Consider the following 18,395-nt stretch of genomic DNA (forward strand, 5'->3'; position numbering starts at 1 on the left):
CCTCTGAAAATTTGGTCATAAGATCTTCAGGATTTGGCATAGGATATGAGTCGAGTTGGGTTATTTTATTCAACTGTCTGAAGTCGACACACATTCTTGGAGTTGTCGTTTGCTTCCGTTTGACAAGAACTATTGGTGCAGCATATGGAGAGTTGGAATGTTCAATGATTCCTTGCTCTAATAGTTGGTTAATTTCTTGTTTAAGAAAGTCTCTGTAGTGTACTGGTAATGGGTAAGGTCTTGCTTTTGTAGGCTTGGAATCAGTAAGTATTATATTGTGTTCCGCAATTGACGTTTTGCCTGGAACATCTGTAAATATGTCTGAATTTTCTTTGAGAATGGTAGTCAGTTCTTTCTGCTTTTGCGGTGTTATTGAATTGAGTTTGATGTCTTGCCAAAATTCAGTTTGTTTGGTAGTTGTTTGTGGCATATTGATGTCGTCAAATTCGGACGTGTCGTTTTCATCTTCTTCTGGTATGACTGCAAGACATGATATGGCTCTTTCATTTTGTTCTGGGCTTGTGGTACCTTCTGTTATTGTGTTATATTTTTGTAACATGTTGACGTGATAGATTTTCTTTTTGTTGTGTATGTCTATCTCATAGTCAACATCTGTTATCTTTCTGAGTATGGAGAATGGACCTTGCCATTTGATGAATAGTCTGTTGCTTTTGTCTGGTAGTAACAGACATACTTGATCTCCTGGTTCAAATTGTTTCAGTGTTCTGTTTCTATTGACTCTCATTCTGGTATTGGAGTTTGCTATGGCTGTGGCTTCATTTGCTTTTTCACATGCAGATATGACTATGTTTCTGGTATCTTGCACATGTTGAAACGCTGTCTTGGTTTCTGATGAGATTGAGTTTTGGCGAATAATAGCTTCTTTGAGGATTGCCACCGGTCCTCGTGGGTTGGCGCCATAAACCATCTCGAAAGGTGAGAATCCTGTGGTTTCTTGAGGACTTTCTCTGTATGCAAACAGAGCTGCTGGTAGCAATAAGTCCCAATTCTGCGGATTGTCGTGTGCTATTTTCGAAATGCACCTCTTCAAAGTACCGTTGAATCGTTCGCAAAGCTCGTTGCTTTGGGGATGGTAGGGCGTTGTGAACTTCATCTTGATGTGGTACATGTTCATGAAGTCTTTAGTAATGTCAGCTGTGAACTGTGTGCCTCTGTCAGAGAGGATAACTTCTGGGAAACCAATTCTGGAAAATATTTCTGACAAAGCTCTGGTGATGTCAAGCGCTGTAATGTTGACTAGAGGTACTGCTTCTGTCCATCTTGTACATGTGTCAATCAATGTCAGGACATATCGATGGTTTCTTGCTGAAGCTACTGGCATAGGACCAATCAAATCAACTGAGACTTTTTGGAATGGCTTGTCTGTCAATTCCATATCTTGAATAGGTGCCTGTGATTTGTTGTTCTTAGGTCCTTTGACTTGGCAAATATGACATGACTTCACGTATTTCTTGACGTCTTTAATGATACTTGGCCAATAAAATTCTTTGAGGATTCTGGCTTTAGTTTTGACTACACCCATATGGCTGGCGTGTGGAATGTTATGTCCTGTTGCCAGTATTTCTTTCCTGTATTTCTGTGGCACTATTATTTGCTGAACGGTATTGTCTTTATGCATGGCATTTTTCACCAGGAGGCCATCTTGAAAATATGGTTTATTTGGTAGATTCAGCTGTTTGTTTGCTTGAGCCTTCTGATAGAGTATTTGCAATGTTGGATCTCGCTTCTGTTCTTCTTTGAAGTCATCATGTGTGAAATATGACTTGTCTTGATGGACTTCAGTTTGACCAGTTAGAGTTCTTGTATCATTGCTAGAGACTCTGGGCATGTCGTCTTGTTCTTCAAAGTTCAACAATGGACATTCGGGAATTGGAGGTGGACTTATGACCGGTAGGGATGGGCTTGATGTAACTGGGGGTGTCCATGTTGAGTGTTCTTGATTGTTGCTGGCTACTGGACTAGTAACTGGTTTTGTTGCATTCTGCATAACTTGAGTAACTGAGGTAGCCATGTGATTATTTTGGCTAACTTGTTCAGGTGCCAAATGTTCTTGTTGTCTGGACATGGATCTTGTCATTACTGCCAAACATTTTTGACCTTGCTCTATGGCATTTGTCCATTCAGTAAGTTCTTGAGGAGTGCATTCTTTAACTCCTTCTATGTTTCCAATGATTAGGTCCACTGGTAGATTGGGTGTTACTAATGCTTTTGTTTGACCACTGAAGAATGGTGTAGTAACATAAATGATGGCTTCAGGTAACTTGCTGACAGTTCCGTTGAATGCAGTGGCTTGGACGTGGTTGCCTGTGAAACGGTTTGCGTGTACGAAGCGTTCATGTACTAATGTGGACGTGCTTCCGGTGTCACGAAGAACTTCCACCTTCTTGTCTCCTACAAAGCCTGGATAAAATTTGAGACCATTGGACTTTGCAATGACTGTCATAGTTGAGTGCTCATTGTAATAGCTTCTGTTATATGAGCTTCTGTTTGGCATATATTGTGGTCTGGAGTCCTGTGAATGACTTCTGTAGCGAGGTTTGTTGTTATCTGGTTTATTGTTTCCAGGTGCTTTGTTGAGATTGTATTGCTCTCTATTGCTGTATCTTTGAGTTGGTGATGTGGGTCTATCAAAATTTTGATTTCTGGAGACTGCCTGTTTTTTCCAACATTCATGAGTTTGGTGACCCTTTTTATGGCAATACGAACATTCTGTGGTTCTGCTGCGGCATTGAGATGTGAAATGCCCTAGTTTATGACATTTGTTGCATTTGACTTTGTCATCTGACTTATATCTTGCATTTTTGTCTTGAGCAAAGCAGACAAAATTTTCTTCAACAGATGGTTTGACTGACTTGTTTGGATAGGCTGCTCTATATTGTCTGATGATCTTGGTTAATGTCTGTATATCAGTAGGATTTCTCTCTATAATGTAGGATTGAATATCTTCTGAGTGAGCATGGGTGATGTTGTCGATAATAATATGTTGACGAAGAGCTTGGTAACTTTCTTCTATTTTTGCCATGGATACCCATCTATCAAACCACATTGACATATTAGCTACAAAAATGTGAGGATCATCATTTTGCTGTGGCCTTTCATTATAGAATTTCTTTCTATAGTTGGCTGAAGTTGCTCCGTATTGGCGCAGTAGAGCTTCCTTGATATCAGAGTAAGTGCTGCGTTCATTGATGGACAGTTGTGAGCAAATGTTGACAGCTTTGCCAGTCAAAAGGGTGAGGAGTGAGCTCGACCAATGTGCTTCAGGTAGACCGGATGTTGTAGCTATTTCTTCAAATCTTATGAGATACGAGTCCATATTGTCAATGTTTTCGTTGAAAGCCGATATTTTGTTCATTAATCTGTATTTGTCAAACATACTTGAGTGACCTTGAATTGGAATGCTTTCTTTATTTTGCCTTTCGAATTCCATTTTTTCTTTTTCATGTTGTCTTTGCTTTTCGGCGTCTTCCCTTTGTTTTTCGGCGTCTTGCATTTTTTTTTCTTCTAATTGCATGCGTTTTTCAGCTTCTTGCCTTTGTTTTTCGGCGTCTTGCAATTTTTTTTCTTCTAATTGCATGCGTTTTTCAGATTCTTGCTCTTGGTATTCTTTTTCTTCTTGTTTCTCTGCCCACTGCCACTGGTCTGGCTTTGGGATTTGCTTTTCTTTGGCTAATTCTATCAATTCGAAGAATCGTTGTGTTCTAGAACTGGAAGCCATATTTAATTGTTTTGTTAGTTTCTTGTATTGGAGCAAAATGTTCGATATCTGGATTTTGGCTTTATCTCAGATATAATAATAATATAATGACAAAGTTCTTGAAGCCTCAATTTGCTAATAAATTCTTGACAGTAGACTTGTAGTTACTGGAGTCGTATGATTGATATATAGATCTATTGAGCCGAGTACTTTTTTTTCTGGTTTAACAGTTGGTTAAATCTGGTCTTCTGTTTACTTTGTGCTGCTCAAATGATTATTTACTGGTCTTCTTTATAATGCCAGTTATTTGATTTACTGGTCTTTTTTATAATGCCGGTTATTTGATTTACTGGTCTTTTATATTGCCAGTTATTTGCTTTACTGGTCTTTTATATTGCCAGTTATTATGTATATTGGTCTTATTCCTTTTGCCAATTACATATAATAAGATTTCGTGAGTTAGACGTAACTCTAACGGAAAATCTTTATAAAAGAATTATCGATAACCAACTGACCTGTTAAACACAGAAATTCTGTCCTCCGTTAAATAAGAATGAAGTTCCTTTGAAGAGTTTAGAAATTGGTCCCAGATCTTGAATAAATTTCGTTAAAAGTTGTCCATGAACTTTTGTTCGTCGGAGAGTGCCAGATGTAACAACATTTAGATGGTATGATGTGTTGTTATGCCGGGGATTTTACTTGAATTCAATAATTAACAAAAAATGACGATCTAGAATCACAATTGACGATTCTTTGATAAGACAAAACTCTGGAACTTTATTTAAATACAACGTAAGTACAGTCTATGTACAAATTACAAATCAATGAGCATGAAACATATTACAAAGGCTTTTCAAATAGAGCTCTTAGAAACGAGACTGTCTACAAGGACATTATTTTATCGACTGGCGTTACTTTCTTACACCCGCCAATTCTCTGGCGCTAACTCTTTTAAAAAATGTCTGTTTAATTTCAAAACAACCAATAGAATTCAAACATACTAATCACGTCCCTTGGGTAAATCCTGACGTGCTGTCAAGTGTCTAAATTTGAGGGGTAAATCCCGAGACTCATGTCGAGGGCTTATATTTCTTTCACACAATTCTATAATGTAATCTGTGACACCCATCAACATGTAAAATAGAACGAAGAAGAAGAACTGTTGTATATGTACTCAAATAGTGTGAACAGCAGCAAAGCTTTTTTTAGGTGTGGAAATGAAGCTTCTGGCACCCATAAGGCTCTCGTGGTAGTGCTGACTGGAACTTCTCTTTGTTTATGTTCTCTGGAGCTGAATCGGCTTCTCTTAATAGGCTAAGTGTTGTAACAAAGTCACAGTCAATGTCCTTCAAGTTTCATCCTTGAGATTTTATATTCTTCTCCTTTGCCTTGCCCATGCTAAGCTAGCGGATACATTGGATTATTTATTATTAAATCAAAACTACCCGTGGTTAACTCCCCTAGCTTTAGTAGGTTATATCTTTCTTTTAATGTTTAAATTATATGCAGCTTTGTGCAAACTTTCCTGTGTCAAGTTTATGGTTCTCAGTCAAAGATCGAGCTCCATCAGTTGTAACACTTGCCATCTTGTTCTAAGCCTACCCGACACTCAGACATTGTGTCTTGAATTGAGTGTATTGATGCATAGCCAATAAGCATAATCTTCGTTTACTTAAAACTTTTTATAATGAAACAGTTTCAATAATTTGTATAGATATTTTTTTTTTTAATATTTGCATTTTTATGTCTATATAGCCTACTGTAAGCACACCTGATTTCTGTAGGTGTCGGCGGGCCGCATAAAACACCTCGGCGGGCCGCATGTGGCCACCACTAGCCTATATGATCTAGAAATTCTGACATAAGAAAGTCGAGAAGAATGCCATTAGTAAAGATGTATGGAAATTTCTTCTTGAAAAAAAAAAAAGGTGAATGGATCTTGTCACAGACACCTCTCAACCAAAAGGTATAGCCTACATTCTAAAGGGTCCTACTTAGAAATGAAATGTTTGTTTTTTTAGTTAAAATAATTTCTGAAAAAGTAATACATGTAAAGTTTTTACTTTTATATTCATAAAGGAATTTATCAGTACAGTGCTAAGAGTTTTTGTCCCATAAAAAATAATCTTCCTCCCTTAGCAGTAATTTTTTTGGGGGGTGGAGGGGGTTCTGTAAGACGTGATGCTGATGTATTGTGTGTGTGAATGATCACCTACAGTCGCTATAGTGTGCTAATTCCTTTTCATTTTTTTTTAAATAAATATTGATGACGACATTTCAGTAGCATTAATTATCATCTATTTCTTTCCATTTACATATGGCATTATCACAGTCATTATTACATATTTCATAAAGCTTTAGTATTTTCTTCCCCGACTGGCAGCACAACATTTGACTAATGGAAACAGACAGAGATCTGCTTTGTGATCAACTTTGCATTTATTCAATCAATATATTCCGATAGTTATTTCTATAAATTAAGATCATAAGGACGATTTCAGAAGGAAAAAATGAACACAAACACAGTTCTATTGTATCAAGTTTTTTTTTCTTTGTTAAAAAAATGCATTGACAAAAAACACCAGTCACGGTCCACACTCATATCTTCAATTATGTGTTGTCATTTACTGCTGACAACTACAGGCCTAAGCATTTCTAGACTTTTTATATATTCCTTTCAGCAAGGAATTATTTTACAACATAGTTTCACTCAGGCCTTAGTATGAAAATGTTTGACAAGTATTGAAATTGCCCTTGACATACCAGAATTGCAATACTTTTTTCATGTTGATTTCTCCATGGTAATATTTACAAAATGAAATATGCTAGGAAAGAAATGTGCCATTCCGACATTAACATACAAGCATGCCCTAACTATATACAAGCTCATTGGAACTGATCAGAGACCAGACAGAAATGTTCTTTGACACAATAACAATACAGATGTGTATGGAGTCTGAAAACAGTGGATCCCAAGTATTCTAAGTAGATAAAACACAATACAGGGTTAAAAAAAAGAAGGGATAGTTTAAAAAAAGCCTATTAGGCACAAATCTTTTGGTATAGTCTGCATGCTAGAAGAATCCAGAAACAATGAGTTTTACATTCTTAATATATTCAATTTAGAGACAGTTGGAAACTGCATACTAATTGTAATTTTAAGAAATGTCAAACTGTTAGAAATTCTGCCCATTTTGAAATTTATATAAAAAAAACAACAACTCCACTTAATCTTGATGGAAAAACTACTATACTCCAAAACTATGATACTTGGAGCTATTACTAATACATGTTATGACTATTACAAACGGATGCAACCCAGCTACACCTACATGGAAAGTTTAAACTAGACAGTACATATAACTTTGTAGAATTAAAACTTAACTCTAGTCCACAAAAGTTTCTGTATTAGTAAAGCAAGATTAAAGTTGACTAATAAAGCTTAACTTCACAAGCTCCACAGCTGAATCTAGAGCCTTATATGTAGCTTAAAGATCTGAATTTGTAGAAAGATAGATGGAGGAAAAAAAAAGTATAATTATAGTTTTGAAATGAGTTTTGTTGGAGATGAATAGAATTGAAAATGCTAAACGTGATACTTTGATTTACATCTGACGCAGCTTAGCCAGTCTTTGAGATAATTCATCCTGAGGAAAAATGACAAATTATCCAACATTATAAAATTGTATTATTATTGTTTCTAATTGTATGCAACATGAACTTATAATCATGACTAATTTAAGGGAATCTATGGTAAAGAAAACATATTTTGAAGTCAGACTAAAAGAAAGAAATATTCACCTGTTCAGCTGAAGCTTGTGTTGATCCTGTTGCTCCTATAGCTGAACCTTGCGCTGAGGGTAAATCCATATTTAACTCCAACCTGTCAAAACAGAGCAGTTTTAGTTGCATCTAATGTTTTCATTTCATAATCAACATTTCCTATTTTTCAATTGTAAAGACAATCAATGTATAAATAATGTATAAATAATGTTGGTCTCTTAAAGAGAAGGGGGAGGATAGGAACTTGTGAAAATAATCAGCAAAATATTAATTAAAATATATCTTGATTACTTTTGTTTTGTCAGCGCTTGGGGTCTAGCTCAGATTGGGGTGAGCTTTAAGTCACTGCTCTTCTCAAAAAAGGTATACCTATAAATTATTTATTTATTTCACGCTTTCGTTTCCTGCAGTGCTGGCATTTAAGTTTTAGAAAGTGTGAGTTGCACACTGGAGCCTTAATAAATGTCATAGCTCTAAAAGAAGATGCCATATTCAAGGTGAATTGTAACGAAAGCTAACAAAAAACATAAAATTACTATTTTTAAATAACAAAGGTTATACTAAATGTAATTGTATCAATTTGATTAGATCAGTCATGTGATTGAAATTGTAATAAATCTATACTAACAATAATAAATCTGCATGATTAGAAATATTTGTACCAATAGTTTTTGTTTAAGCATTTTCAGCCCTGAGGCAATAACTATTTTTCTGTTACACATACCCTGCCTCATCTGCAACTTCCTGCATGAGTGCATCCACTTGATTCTGAGGTGTGGTAAGTGTTGATGAATTCATCATTGTATTTTCCATTACCTGTGACTGTACATCTAAATTTTCAAATTGCTGTTCAAACCTGTCCATTAGCTGAGATACCTGAACAAACAAACACACAAAAATGAACATTTTCTGATAAAACAATGGGGAAAAAAAAGCTGGTAAAATTAATTTCCACTATCAGATGAAATGATGATTTCTTTGTTGATACTTTGCTGTTCATAGCTTTTTAATTGCTTTTATAAGGTGCAACTTGATGCTATAACATGCTCAGTGCACTATGACCCAATATCTTTTGTGGACATGTGATGAGAGGTATGATCATGAAATGAGATTCTTAAGGGTTCACAAAAGAGAACAGTACCAGGGAACAAAAAAAGGCAGACAATGATGGGAGGACAATATCAAGGAAATGACTGGCCTGTCTATAGAGACTAATCCTGCTCACCAAACACAAATCAGCTAGATAGGTAGCCAAGCTGTATATACCACTCAGCTACACATTCCATACATGGAATGTTTTATTTCTCATGATATTTTTTTGTGTTCTTTATTTGTCAATAGTTGTTACAGTAATGCAGACTTGGGTGGAAATTACAGATAGCTCTTAAAACTTACATTGCATGACATTAAAACACAAAATACCTTTTCAAGATTCATTGATTTCATAGCTGCCTCCATTGATTTGACTACACCAGCCATTGAGTTGGTCACCTGACGTGTGGTCAATGCTGTTTGAACTCTAGCAGATACAGCATCTATTCTGGCACTCATCCGACGATAATTTAATGCCTGATTTTTTTGTCTTATAGAGTTTTCTGCATGAATCTTAGCACCTTCTATGTTACCCTTTTGAATAGCCTAAACAGGTAACAGAAAGTAGGTTCAATGTTTAGTGTACATACTAATGATACAACATCATGGTAAGACATGATGACAAATTATATTTTTTTAAACACTTTTTGAAAACTTTTTTTTCTTCTTGTACCTTTTTAAGCTTCAGTTTTTCATCCTTCTCTGCTTTTTCTGATCTTTTGGCTTGTCTCTCAAGATCTTTAGCAGCAAACTTTAAATTGAACAGATGCTCTAAATTTGGTCAAGAAAATAACTGAGACATATATATATATATGTATAATAATAGGGAAAGAAACATGTTGATTATACAATCAGTATTAAAAAAAAAGTGTTTAAATTAAAAATTCCAACTTTTAAAATATTTCATCATATAATAATAAATATAGCTAATAATTAAAAATGAAATGTATTATTATCAGGTAGATATGATTTTTTTTTATTAATGTTCAAATAAGATTATTTTATTGGTTACATTGCAACTAAGTGTAATTGAATACAATGTGTACTTTTTTCTAGTTTCATCATTTGAACAAATGAAACACACACAAAAACAACTATAAAAACAGACATTACACTCAGTTGTCTGCAAATATGATATGGATTGATACACCAAGCTAAATACCAAAAGCACTGTAATAATATCTGGATGATCCAAATTATGAAAATTGATTTAAACACAAAGCTTTTATTTCATTGTACAGCCAATCCTGTAACTGTAGATAAAATTAGCTAAGGTTGCATTATCTGAAAAATATCTGCAGTGTTTTATATATATGATTATAGAGATGGCATACATACTGTGAGACACTTGGTATTATTAGTCCATATAGAGATGCACCATAGTTGACAGACTTTGAATGTGACATTTAGTGATGTCACAACTTAGTTGGGTTATAGATTATTTATGTTAATATTGTCAGTTGGTGTTAGGATTTCTGAGGGATAACTTGACATTACGGACAAAGACTCGACTGTTGCCTTGTCAGTATTAAATGTCATCTAAGTTTGTATTGGACTTAGTCCTTTCTACTTGTTCCATGTGTAGGTCTTGTCACTTGTTAGTACATGGAATACACCCGAACAAGAAAGCCAGACATCTCCAAAGTAATCTGTCCAAGGCAGACAGCCATCAACAAATACAGGGGGAAGGCCTGCCACAGTGTGTGAGGCACTTAGCATTATTAATTGACAGACTTTGAATGCGACATTTAGTGACGTCAAGGCTTAGTTATCTAATAGATTATTTATGTTAATATAGGCAGTTGGTGTTAGGATTCACACTGTTATAGTAGACATACTGACTTAAGACTTAGTCTAAAACTAGATAAGATTCTGCTCTAGAGATTGCCTATATTTAGAGCAATTTAGACCTATTTAGATTCTAGATCTAAAACTTCAGAATTTCAGTTAAAGATATCTAGATCTAGTCTCACAACTCACAACCCTAGGACGGGGGGCTAGGAAGAGGTAAAGTCAACCGGGTAACAGAGGGAAAAAAAAACCCCTGACCAACAAGTTTTTAATTCTTTTTTCTTAAATAAAAAGACAGCAAAATGGAAGGAAATTGGGTCAGAATCATTGAAAAATGGACACTCGCAGTATGCAGAGCGCTGGTTTCATTTTAAATATCAAAATAAAGTTGTTCAGATTTAAGTTTAAATAAAAAATTTTGTCCAGACGAGAATAAATAAATTACTCTAGTCTAGATCTAAATCTAGTTATTTATTAGGAGTTTAGTAGACAAGATGATTAAAATTAGTATATTATTTATTTATATTATTTTTTTTAGAAATAAATCTAATAGGCATGTATTAATTAAATTAATTTCTATCAACTAGATCTAGATCTAAATCTAGATTCTAGATTAAAATCTAGATCTACAATTAGTAAAATTAGTATGATCTCTACTCTAGACTCTAGAGTGCTAGAGTCTTGAGTCTGAGTATTAAGAGTAAAACAGTGTCTTCTAGACTAGATCTAGCTAGACTAGACAAGGTCCTAGCAGAGTAGCAGTACTAATCTAGAATCTAGATCTAATAATAAGTTAGGCTGAGTCTGAGTAGGTGAGGTCTGAAAAAAACTTATTATAGTAATTATAGAGTCTACCTAGACGACCTAGTTAAATAAATATTATATTTATAGATCTAGATCTAGTTTAGTAATTATAATTATTTTTATGTCAATATTAAATATACTTTTACTTATAAATTTACTTATAATATACTAATAATTACTACTAATAATAAGTAACTAATATAATAATAATTATTAATAATATAAATAATAATATATTTTATGGTATGATCATGTTTTAGCTGGCGGCCGCCATATTAAAATGATGATAGCAACAGCTCCTAGGCAACCAATTGTTGCCAGATGGATTTTGTTGGTTAAATAAATAAAATGAGTTATAGTGTGCTGCCAACTATTACATGAATAAAATCTGAATACATTTAGATAAGAGGGAATGTAGACCTATTTATTTAAACAGGAAATAGATGTACATTTTACTAGTGAATCTATATTATTTCTCAATATTTTATTTTGTATGTGTTGGTGTAGATTGAGTTTGTTAAGAATACATGTTTTTGTGTTCTATTGAATCTGAAAAAAAAAAAAAAAAAAAAAATCGGTATTTTTTGTTTTTACACATAGATGTTCTTTTTTTTTTTTAATTTGATGATGCTTTATTTCATTATGTGTGTGTATGTACATATGCGTGTATATATGTGCATGTGTGTGCGTACGTACTTGCGCGTGTGTATGTACATATGCGTGTATATATGTGCATGTGTGTGCGTACGTACTTGCGCGTGTGTTTTATATGAAATTATTGAGAGTTAAAAAATACTTAGCTTATCAAGTATCTTATTAATGGTAAAACAATTAATGAGACATATTAATTCCACCATCCCCTCCTTTCTCATTCTAGGCAGGGGACTAGACTAAGGTAGATTTATCAGTACCATCATTTTAGTACATTTTAGTTTAGAAAACGATTTTAAGGCGGTAGAGGAGACAAGTGCACGCTGACACAGTACCGCTAAAGCTTAAAATCCGTCAATGTGCACATTACTTAGCTAGTCTTTGGTTTGGGTTGGACATTAGAGTTGCATTAAAGAATAATCCATTTGGTTTATTGGCTTGACCATATAACACACGTTGTTACGGATAAACAGTATCCATGCCACAGCAACAATTGCGTAGGACGGTCAACACAAACGTTACAAAGACACCCTTAAGAGTTCTCTCAAGGAGTGTGAGGGAAACGCTATAGCTCTGGGTCCTTTCTTATTGACTGCGGCCGTTGCGGCCGTGAGTGTCGTGTTTCATGATATAACGCAAGGAGCTTGGTAATCAACAAAGAACGTAGATCTAAGATTTAAAAAAAAGGAAGATGAGAAATGAAGCAGGCATATCTGCAGCAACCCATGCCATCTATGTGGTCGGCTTTTTAAAAGAAAAAATGGACTCCAAAGCCATCTTCAAATTCATAGAAAATGGGAAATAATCTCATCTTCAGCTACGAAGGAGGAGCCATATATTTAAGCTAGCTAATCTGCTCATTAACTGATTAGCTACAGGTTACGTTAATGTGCAAAAATCGACATTTTCCCTCTAGATATAGGCCTACTGTTTAGGTACCGTTAATGTTAGGGTTAGGATAGAGTTAGGTTTATCTAGGTATGCAAGCTCCTGCAAATAACTACAAAATAATAATTAAATTTATTAAGCGCTGTTAACAAAGCACTATAAACCTTTGCAGAGCTGATTATTTTGTGTGTCAAAAGAGTTGAGTCAAAGATAATTACAACACATCGTAATACCTGAACAAGTGGATACTGGTAGTTGGTGATAAATACGAAATTAGTCGTATTCTAATTCTGTTCTAAAGTTGCTGCTCGGCGGTCTGGAAGTTCAAAAGAAAACAGCGCCCACTTTTACTGCGCCAAATACCCATATTGTTCATATCTCACAACCATCAAAGACATACCTCACTACTAAACGTCCCATATTTGACCACTGGAGCAATACACCACAGGTGCGTTATATAAGTCACACTCATACAATACGCCTCACACGCACACCAATTACCATTCACAGGAGGGGAGGGGAGTCATATATGGAAAATGAAAGAATGTCAAGAAGAGGGGAGGGAAGAGAAAGTGGCGAAAGAAAACTAAGTCTTACGGGGGGGGGGGGGGGACAGAAGTTAGCAAGACATCCAGGATGACATAACATCCAGACGATGGCGTTTTCGGCTAGCGGCTCATGGGTGTCCCTCTTTGCTTTAACAGTGATAAGGGGAGGGAAGCTAAACGACCTCTGTGACCCGAAGCTGAGTCTGCCTTGGTCCAATGAATGGAAAACGGTGTGTGTGTATGTACAGTAGATGGACTGGGTGACAAACTCAGCTCTGCTATTAACATATCATTTTATTCTTTCTGACTCACAATCGACTGGTGTCTGGAAATATTTAAGCTCCCAGTAATTTAAGCACCCGGGACCGGGAAATCGGGCACTTTTTGACAAGGCAGAAAATTAGGCACTCTTCAATAGAGACTTAATTTAGAAGATAATTGATTTTTTTAGCGCATGTTTTATTCCGAAAATACCAACAATAACTAATTTTCAACAGAATGTTCATGAATCAAAAGAAAAGCTGACAAACGGAAAAAAAAGTACAATCACAAGAATACGGGGGAAAATCACATTATATAATTTAGGCCTGCACATCAAAGGATTCTGTGGAGGGGAGGTAGAGATGATTCCCCGCTTAATGCTTCACATCCACCACCAACCCGTTAGATTAATTGTTCATATTATTTTTTTTAAATATATATTATGTCGCTACCTCTCTCTAATGTAAAATTCAGCCACTCATAAGTCAGTAGTAAATGCAAAGTCAAGTTTGAGGGTAGAGTATTGAATTTTACCATTTCAGCCCCCCCCCCCCTTTTAAACGATAAAGCAAAAGATTCCGATGATAGATACAGAGTCGGATCGGGTGTGATGACGATAAATATAATCGCCTTATCCCCAACTACCTTAACCTTTAAGATGTGCTTGTGGAAGGGAAGGCAGAACAGAATGATAAATTTGTCAAATTCAGATAAATCTAACAAAAAAATTACTAACCCTAACCCTAACCCTGAAGACATTAAACGTCGTATAAATCTAGCGCGTCAGACATTTACTGATTTACACAGCTAAAACCAACCTGACTGTAAATCTTTTCACATCTCAAACAAGACTAAACTAAGAATCTTTAACTCTATTGTCAAGGCTGTCCTATTGAATGATTCGGAAACATGGAGAACAACTGAAGCGACAACAAAAATAGTACAGACCTTCATCAACAGATGCCTGAGAAATATCCTAAAAATACACTGGTACGACAAAGTAGAAAACACCAAACTGTGGGAGATGAGTGGGCAGAAAAATATAGAGGCAGAGGTGTAGATCTTAGAGAGGAAGTGGAGATAGATTGGTCACAAGAGAAAATGCCGATAGAGATCTAAAGACTGTTTTTGACAGTAGAAGTTCCCTGTAAGCAAGCACTGATAGTTACTTTCATTGGCCTACAGTGACAGGATTGCGCAATGCATCTGGCCCTATTCGGCACCTTCGACACGCCCTATTACAGTAAGACCTGGACTTCATCATTCTCTGGTCAATCTGTTGTTTCCCGATCAAAGCTATACACACCCACCCCTCCCCTACCAGCCCCATGCGGCAAATTCACCCCTCCCTGCCCGCTCCCGCATTTTCACCCCACCCCCTGACCACCCTCCCAGTCCGCTCCCGCTGTTTAACCCCACCCCTGACCACTCCCAGCCCGTTCCCAAAGTTTCAACAATTTCTTGAGCCAGTCAGTCAGTTTCAGTGACCTTGGTTACCTAGCCACATTCCTTGACTCTTGAGGCTAGATTAGAGAAGACAGTCATTTTACCTGGGATATTTCTATTAAATGAATAAATATTTATATATGAAATTCTTTTCTATAAGGACATCAGTTGTTTATTGCATGTATCCTCAAGCACATTCTAGATACAATGCAACAAGTCTCATAACACACAACATTACACTAGACTAGTCCACTAGATTTAGGCTTAGATCATCGATCTATTTAAATTCAACATTCATTTCAGCTTTATTGAAAAATGTTACAAGCTGTCAGCACCTTAAATCTTCATCAAATACTTCATAGATCTATACAATAATCCCATCATATATAGGGCAATATAGGCCTAAATCTATTTAAATTAAATTTCTATGAAAAAAAAAAGGTACCTAAATTTACGCTTTATTAATGTCATTCCAATTTTAAATAATATTTTACTCCCCCCCCCCCCCCCCATATTCCTTTTTTTTAAAGTACTACTTCTACTACAATAGTAAATATTCCTATTATTTCTATTTGTTTTATTTTCTCTCTCTTGCAATCCGCTATAAGCTGGCGATATTTATATAGGTCTGTGAGTCGGCTCTACAGCGCTATTAATTCTATTATTTCTATATGTTTTTATTTCCTCTCTCTTCGAGTATGGTTTCAGCTGGCGATATTAAAAATCAACTAGGTTATCTCCCCCTGAAAATAATTTTTTTAGCATCGATTCAACGCTGGGACATCGCAAAAATCTGGCCAGTGGTTGCCAGGTGCTGCCTAGAGACGTAAATACGCCAGCTAAAAGCGGAAATTACCTATTTTATATATACTTGAATCTAGATTTACATACGAAATGATAAAATACATCTAGATCTATTAAAAGGATACTATCCATCTTTCACAGAGTTAAGTTCCAATTAAAAAAAAAAGCAAAAACTTATTGATCTAATATTTTCTCTGACATAGTCGAATCTCCTGATCTATTTTGGTACAGATGACTAAGTTTCGTGTGCAATGGCTACTGGCTATTTATATTTTTACAGGAAGTAAACAAACACTCCAAAATGTTGCCAACTTCTCCCTTTACCTTTAGCACTAAATTTAGAAAGCCCTCGGGATAGAAGACTCGAAAAGTATAGTAGAAATTATACATAAAACACTGAACCATAATCTTCAAATACAAAAACAAAATCTAATAAAATACTCAGAAAGACACAAGGATAAGGGCACACTCCTCGTTCCATATGCTAGGACAAATTTGTGCAAATGCTCCTTCTTCCCTAGTGCTATTAGATATTAGAGCATGGAATGGGTTGCCTTAGCTAGCCAGGAAAACCAGTGACTTGGCAGAATTTAGGTCATTGGTTAATATGCATGACTAAATGCATGACGTGTTGTAGGACGTAATCATCTTTTTTGAAGTAACGTCTGCATTATATTTCCATGCTCTGTCTTGTATCCACCGTTCCTTGTATGAACCTCGCCTCCTTCCGCGCACTCAATAGTGGTATCTCTGAAGTTGGCCCACTCTTCTTCAAGGGTCAGTATATCTGCAAGAGCCTCGAAGCGGTTCAACAGTCTCAATTGGAGCAGTGCTGCAATATTGCAGTCTTTAAGCTTGTCTACATTAAATGAGCGGGGTCGTGTGGCTCGTTTTGGTTGGCGTTTCAGTCGGAGCTTAAATTTGCCACTGACAATTTAAGGTAGGGGTCTTAGCTAATATCCGCTCCTCTGAGGGTCCGCACGTGTAATAGAGATGACCTCCATCGTTTGGAGATGCAAATATAATCTATCTCATTGAAATTCTCTCCATTTGGTGATCCCATGTTTTTTTTTTGTGTATTTGTTTGTGCTTAAAATATGTGTTTCCAATTGAAAGGTTGTTGGATGCGCAGAGAGAAATCAAGCGCTTGCCATTATCACTGACGTTTTCTGCAGAGCCATATGGTCCCATTATGTATTCAAAGCCAGTTCGTTTGGGATTGATTTTGGCGTTAGTCTCCCATCAGTAGAATTAGTTCATGAGTGGGTGTTTCATCAAATGTGGCTTCAAGTTGATTGTAGAAATTATCTTTGATGGTATCTTCTGCATCCTCTGTAGGGGCATATACTTGAATGGTAGTGATTTTGATTTGTTTTGTGTGAAGCTGTAATGCTGCGGTCGCTGACTGGCTTCCAAGCAATTAGCGCTGAAGCTGCTATTTAGACATGATGATTCCTACACCACAAATGTGTTCCTTATCGTGTCCTGAATAGATTATGGTCCACTTGATGTCCACCGCACTCGCAGATCCCAAGGATGTCCAGCCGGTAAAAGTCAAACTCTTAAAAGTTGGGCCAGTTTACCGCATTGGTTTAGGTTTTTTACATTACATGTGCCTATAAGAGTCGGTTTCTTGGCGTTAAAGGGCTTGCCATGTATCGAGCATTGGACGTCCAGTTGGGTTTGATCCAACACCGTCATCGGGAGTTGGCCTCCCTCACCGCATGTATAGTTTTCTTTGTGTCAAGTTTGTCGTTTCTGTAGCTACAGGGTGGGATCGCTAGCCATACGCCAAACCCTCCTCCTTTCTCACCCGGGATTGGGACCGGCAGATGGCGATGAGAGGAAAGAGGCCAAATGTAGACGTGATCAGAAAAATGAAACACAGGATCGCAGCTTAGCGGAAGAAGCCAATAGGGAAGCGGATCTGAAAGTAAAGAGAAGCTGTCGCCGAGATAAACGGGACTGGATTGAACAGAAGCGTAAAGAGGCACAAGCAGCTGCAAGCAGAAATGACACAAAAACTCTCCATCGTATTGTCCGAGATCTCACTGGAGCAAAGAGTGGACATGGAGCACCGATAAAAGAAAAGCAAGGCAAAACTTTGTTAACGAAAGAAGAACAGGATGCAAGATGGGTAGAGCACTTTAAAGACCCTTAACCAACCGTCGCCAGACCTGACTTACACATTCAAGGACCCCTCTCCGGACAATGATCTCAAGGTCAAGACAGACCCAATAACTCCAGATGAGGTTACCATGGCCATTGCAGTGCTAAAGAACAACAAAGCACCAGGGCAAGATATGGTGTCAGCAGAAATGCTAAAACATGGGGGACAGTACATTATTAATAGAATGACTGATCTCTTAAATCTCTGTTGGCGAACTTCAAAAGTCCATGAGGACTGGCAAAAAGGAGTCATTGTAAAGCTTCCAAAAAAAGGGCAACTTGGCAGACTGCAACAACTGGAGGGGCATTACTCTCCTCTCTGTCCCGGGCAAAGTTTTCAGCACTGTTTTGTTGAGACGGCTTCAACAGCCTGTAGATGAGAGGCTCAGAGAAGAACAAGCAGGCTTCCGAAGAGGCAGATCATGTACAGAGCAGATCTT

General features: G+C 36.5%; 1 protein-coding gene across 1 annotated transcript; it reads right to left on the bottom strand.

The window, feature by feature from the left end:
- Nucleotides 1-6,244: 6,244 nt before the first annotated feature.
- On the bottom strand, nucleotides 6,245-16,072 carry LOC106066331 (charged multivesicular body protein 1b-like). The gene is made up of 6 exons (XM_013225322.2): nucleotides 15,912-16,072; nucleotides 9,267-9,364; nucleotides 8,924-9,139; nucleotides 8,226-8,377; nucleotides 7,520-7,601; nucleotides 6,245-7,365 (listed from the first exon to the last, which is right to left on the bottom strand). The coding sequence occupies exons 1-6, from the start codon at nucleotides 15,916-15,918 to the stop codon at nucleotides 7,324-7,326; spliced, it is 597 nt and encodes a 198-aa protein (XP_013080776.1). The 5' UTR covers nucleotides 15,919-16,072; the 3' UTR covers nucleotides 6,245-7,323.
- Between the last annotated feature and the right edge of the window lie 2,323 nt (nucleotides 16,073-18,395).

Source organism: Biomphalaria glabrata, chromosome 6 (genome assembly GCF_947242115.1).
Source record: "Biomphalaria glabrata chromosome 6, xgBioGlab47.1, whole genome shotgun sequence".
NCBI classification, from domain to species: Eukaryota; Metazoa; Mollusca; class Gastropoda; family Planorbidae; genus Biomphalaria; species Biomphalaria glabrata.

Bases quoted from the DNA above. Each gene is read 5' to 3' on its own strand.
- LOC106066331 (XM_013225322.2), bottom strand. The intron at 9,140-9,266 runs GTACAAGAAGAA...TTACCTGTTTAG, and splicing joins AAAAACTGAAGCTTAAAAAG to GCTATTCAAAAGGGTAACAT. The intron at 7,602-8,225 runs GTATGTGTAACA...CTGTTTTGACAG, and splicing joins GAAGTTGCAGATGAGGCAGG to GTTGGAGTTAAATATGGATT.